We start from the raw sequence: 5,722 nt of genomic DNA, 5'->3' as shown, positions 1-5,722 counted from the left end.
TTCTACGACTTAGCTCATAGACCTTTTTTTTATGCGATCGCCGTGATCCTGGTTATTCTGAATGTGACTATTTTTAGCGTTTAATATATAAGAAGATTATCGGCAGCGGGCGAGCGGAAAATCCTTGGCACTATCGTACCCTGCCGAGCGGTCGCAGTCGGCGAAAGTCATAGTAGATAGTTATATATAACTACTACAGTATTTTTAATTTGTAAACATATTTACAAAATTATCGATAATAAAACGTATTTCTATGTGGTGTGTAAGAAATGTAGAAAAGACGTGTGTAGAAATTATGATTTCGTTTTTTCATTACCTTAATTTATAACTGTACTTTACAAGTCTATAATAGAAATATAAAATATTATTATTAAGTCGTTGGAGTGATGTACATAGACGCACCATGCACATGAGGTGTGAATTTAGAAGGTGATGATTATTTATGGTTAACAGACCTATTGGACCCTTCTTCGGGGTATACCTAAATCAGGAAAATGATTTCGTAGAAAATAATAACAGGAACAATTATTTACACAGAAATAATTTCTTGGTTTTTAAATTATTATGAATTTTATTTATTTTCCTACGAATTATGGTTCTTGTGCGTAATTTTCCTATCTTATATTTCCAGATTTAAGAGTCTCAGATTCCTGAATATTACATTCCTGTGAAATATTTTCCTGATTTTTATTTCCCAGATCACATTTTCCTGATTTTTATTTTCCGGTGTAATATTTTTTAACTAACCAGTCTTTAACAAGGATCGGTAATCAGTGTTACATTATTTCTAGTCGCCATAAATGATATTTTTAGCAACACACAAAAACTTGTTAAGTTCACTTTATTCGCTGACGATTGTAATATTTATTGTAGTGGCACTGAAACAAGATCCACTATAGCTCACATACAAAATACTATCAACTCACTTGAACAATGGTTCTCGAATTCTGGCTCAAAATTCTTCACCACGTAAAACACAATGCATAATCTTCAAAAAAAAAGAAAAATAACACACTTCACCACATTTGGATTAATAATATTCCAACAGTATATACGTTACCAGTGCCGGGTTAACGAATATGCCGCCCTTTACATACCTTATACCGTTATTCATCATAAAAAAAAAATATTTGAATAAAAATAGTTTAATTTATTAATTGATATACATTTATAAACAAATAATAACATTGGTAGTTTTAATATAATATATAACTATTAGTACTAAGTATAAACATTTAAATACAAATTGAAATTCAAAACTTTTTTCTAGCTTTTTGTGAAGCAAATTCTTTAATAAAACTATTCCAATCCATACATTGTAGCAAATTATTTTCAATAGACATTAGAGCCAATGATGACATCTTTTCATTAGATAATGAGGTTCTCTGGTAGTTCTTCACTCTCTTTAAAACTGAGAAAGACCTCTCCCCGCTAGCGTTTGAGCATGGTATAGATACAAAAAGTTTTAAAAGCTATTTCCACATTAGGAAATGAATCATTTAACTTTGATTTTGTTAATGCTTCAAGCAAACTGTGCATAGATAATTTTTCTTCTTCTGAAAAATGTTTTACTATTGTTTTAAATTGAATAATCTCATTCTCCAGGTCAGGTTCTAAATCTTCACTATAAATAACTACTAATTGTTTTGATTTTTCACGTAAAATATCATTGTCAATTCCCTCTATATTTAAAAAAAAACCAAACATAGTATTTATCTCAATATATGCCATCTTTCTTTCATTTAAACATACAATGATTGTATCACAAATTGGTAAAAATGTTTCATTTTTGAATTTTTCTTGTCCGTGAAATATTGTATCTTGAACATTAAGATCATCGTGAAAACATTTTTTTCGTTTATTTCTTTTTTCTTCGTAAGAAAAGACTTCATATCCAATCATTTGCTTTGCTTCAGCTAAAATATTATCAAATCTATTTCTTAAATCTTGTACATACATTTCTAGAGATTCGTACAATTTTACAACACAAGATAAATCAATATTAATACGTTGTAAATTTTTACTTGTAGCGTCGAATCTTTCTAATATTGGAGTCCATAGAGCTATCATAAATGAGAACTCGAGAGTTTCAATTTTTTTGTACAACGATTCTGCTTCGTGTCTTACACTAGTTTTATGATCTATGTTCTAAGCTATAGTTTTCAATGAACTTAATACAGCTTTAAACCCAATTTTTAAACTCTTACAAACACTATATCTGGATGACCATCTAGTAGGGCATAAGTTTTTTACAAACATTGAGTTTGGTATATTTTTTAAATTTATTGAAAGTTGTTCCCACCGCCATGTCGATGCAGACAAAAATATATAAATATTTTGGGCAAGTGAAAAAAAGTGATAACCTTCTTTAGTTATATCAGCAGCATGACAACCAACTAAATTTAATGAGTGTGCTGAACATGGACTAAAAATTGCATTTTTTGATTTCTCTTTAATACGAGCTTGCAGACCATTAAATATACCTGACATATTTCTTACATTGTCGTATGATTGTCCACGACAGTTCTGTATGTCGATATTTAATTCAGATAATTTCGTTAATATTGCGACTTCCATTTCTTTACTTTTATGTCCAACCGATGGAATAAAACATAAAAATCGCTCTACTGCAGTCCTACCTAAATTAACGTATCTAACAGCAATCGTTAATTGATCAAATTTCGTGATGTCGGGAGTAGAATCTACGATTAACGAGAAATATTTAGCGGACGTTATTTCATTTACTATTTTATGAAGTACAGATTTGTTCGTAAGTGTTATTAACTCATCGCAAATAGTGTGGGGCAGACATGAGACATTTCCACGGCCTTTATTACCATACTCATCAAGGTGATTGGACATTAATGGATCGAATTTTGCAATTAATTCTAATCAGCCGAGATAATTTCCATTATTTTTAGAACCCAACGTCTCATTATCGCCACGAAATACAAGACCTCTGCCCGATAAAAATATAATTGTTTCAATTAAACGTGTATTATACTTCTCCAATAAAGTTCTTTTTTTTCAAGTTCAATTTTTAACTCAACATCAATACCGGTAGTTATTTTACGTCTAGAGAACCATATGCGAATAGATTCGTTATGCGTCAAATTCTTTTCGTGTTGTTCAACTTTTTCAAAATATTTTTTCCAATCAGTAAATCCTGAATCGGTGGAACTAAACTGTGTTTTTTTATTAGAAAAAAGAAGGCAGTAAAAACAAAATAGTGCGTTTTTTGATGTTGAGTATAGCAACCATTCTCTATCTTTTATTTCACCATTCAAAAGTTTCCTTTTGAAAATATCATATGGTAACTTCCTATTAAATTCACCACATTTACGAATAGTATTATCAAAATTGATTATTTTAGGATTTGATTCAACTGGATTACGAATAAAATAATCAACCATATCAGAATTTATATCCCATAAGGCTGGATCTTGTGATGGACAAATTGAAACATTAGTAATTTCACATGAGACATTAATGTCAGATTTCAAAGTTTCGTCATCGGTTTTCATCAAATTTTCAACTAATTCATCAGAATCGAGTTTCAATGGGTTTTCAATTAATTCATCAGAATCGGGTTTCTAGAAATTTTAAAATACCATACTATTTTAGTAACTAAATTTTTACAATCCACAGGGCCGAATTTTTATATGCAGTAAATACATTTTAAAATAAATTTTTGTGTATCCAAATATATAAAATAAAAACATCAAACATAATTTTACGATAAGTATAGGAACTAATCAGCACATTTGTTGTAATTATCAAATCAGATAAATACAAAAAGAAACTTACATGCTGCAGAGTAGCAAACTATTTAATTATTAAAACAGCTATAATAAATTTATCAACAATATTTAACAAATGCCACAATTAAAAATATATTTTAAATAATCCAAGTAATAAAGTTAGTGTAGTATTAATTTAAAAAAAATTAAATTAAAATTAAAATTAAATTACATTGAATACAACAAAAGTTATTGCATATGTCAAATAATTGTCTACAATTTATATTAAATAAACAATAAATAATAAAATGTAATGTAATAAATAGTATAGAATCATAGTCAAAATAGTATTATAAATTAGGTTATTTAAAACTGGTTTTAAAAAACCTTTTATAAATATTAATTGCGACTTTATAATTAGTATTTTTCATTGTTGTTTATTAAATAATATAAAATACAATACAATATATTTAATTATTTTTTATTATTTACGAGTACGGAGTAGGTACTAATGTACTATTTTGTATAAATTTGTTATTTTGTTTTAATTATAAATTAATTATGTACGTTATTTTTTTACTTTTTTGAAGAAAGTTTGAATGTTAAGAGTTTGAGAAATAGTTTCTTTTTCTTTTTTCTTTTTTTCCTCAGCTCTTTTGCGATATTCAGCGCCACTTAATTTTGTTCGTTTTCCACTCATATTTATAAACAAATTAACGCTTTTAACAAAAATGTTGCACTTTTTTTCAGTAATATTATGACTGATTACGACTAGTGTCGATGAGAATCGAGAGACGAATAATAAAATAATAAATAGTATAATACAAATTAAAAACAATTGCTTGGTAGTGTATAAATAAATCATTCGAAACTATTAATACTAAATATAATAATCTGTTGGTTATAAATGTATAATACAAGTATATAAATACAAACACATTAATGTGTTGATTATGTGTCAATGTATTAGTGTGTACTGTTGTAAACATATCGTGTACAAATTAAAATAAAAAATAATACGATAATAAGGACGAAAATAGAAATGCGTCGGTCATCCGAGCTCTCTAATAGTATGGTCTCGACGTGATAACTTATTGATTGATAATACACTCGTAAGTCGTAATATAATATTATAATATATTACAATTATTATTATTTTGTTCCCACATTTTTCAATGATTAATAATAATTCTTCCTAAAAATTAGAATATATTAGAAATCTTAAAAACCTTCATTATGGCCGTTAAAAAATTGCCGCCGGGGGCAACTAGCCCCTTTGACCCCTCCTTAACCCGGCACTATACGTTACGGTTAAAATGTATAATCGGGTTTTGTAGTACAATGCCCGGACAATGTGGACAATTATACACTTTGCCTGGACATTGTACAGAATGACCAGAGCACAGTGGGCAATTAGAATTAATTAATTAAAAATGTATAAAACAATTTTTGTTATCTTAATAATTTACAATAATTTATTTTATGAATATTAACAAATTTTTTTATTTATTTTTGCAACTTAAGCTATCAAGACATTAAGAAGTACATAGTTTACCTGTAGCCATACACTTACATTTATTTGTCTCGCATTGCTGATTACAGTTACACCCATAGGTGCAATTTGAGTTTTAAATTTGGGGGAGCTATTATAATTTGCATGTATGTACTGTGTGTATGCTCTCTGAGATATATAAAGGTGGAAAGGAATATACAAACCATTTTTGGGAGGGGGCTATGACTGATTTTGAGGGGGCTTATGAATTTAAGCCCCCTTTAATTGCGCTTATGGTTATATCCTTGACTGACAAGATTTTAAAATTTTCTAGCTGCTTCTCTTAATGATATCGGAGATGTTATTGGTATATACTATACATCATGCAGACGCATGAATCGCGATAAACTTACATTGCCCACAAACAATTAAGCACTGTACACAATGCCCGGCTATTGTATAACAATGACTAGGCAATGTACCCAAATTA

General features: G+C 28.5%; 1 protein-coding gene across 1 annotated transcript; it reads right to left on the bottom strand.

Annotated features, from left to right (window-relative positions):
- Positions 1-1,253: 1,253 nt before the first annotated feature.
- On the bottom strand, positions 1,254-4,440 carry LOC113558031 (zinc finger MYM-type protein 1-like). Its single transcript, XM_026963559.1, has 6 exons — positions 4,321-4,440; positions 3,005-3,593; positions 2,364-2,888; positions 2,208-2,230; positions 1,573-2,148; positions 1,254-1,472 (listed from the first exon to the last, which is right to left on the bottom strand). Exons 1-6 carry the CDS (start codon positions 4,438-4,440, stop codon positions 1,254-1,256), a joined length of 2,052 nt encoding a protein of 683 aa, XP_026819360.1.
- Positions 4,441-5,722: the final 1,282 nt, after the last annotated feature.

This window comes from Rhopalosiphum maidis, chromosome 3, assembly GCF_003676215.2.
Source record: "Rhopalosiphum maidis isolate BTI-1 chromosome 3, ASM367621v3, whole genome shotgun sequence".
In the NCBI taxonomy this organism is placed as follows: domain Eukaryota; kingdom Metazoa; phylum Arthropoda; class Insecta; order Hemiptera; family Aphididae; genus Rhopalosiphum; species Rhopalosiphum maidis.
This window is presented reverse-complemented; position numbering and strand designations above follow the sequence as displayed.

Bases quoted from the DNA above. Each gene is read 5' to 3' on its own strand.
- LOC113558031 (XM_026963559.1), bottom strand. From the start codon at position 4,440: ATGAGTGGAAAACGAACAAAATTAAGTGGCGCTGAATATCGCAAAAGA. The intron at 2,889-3,004 runs GTATAATACACG...TCGGCTGATTAG, and splicing joins AAAAGAACTTTATTGGAGAA to AATTAATTGCAAAATTCGAT. The intron at 1,473-1,572 runs GTAAAACATTTT...ATGTGGAAATAG, and splicing joins TTATTCAATTTAAAACAATA to CTTTTAAAACTTTTTGTATC.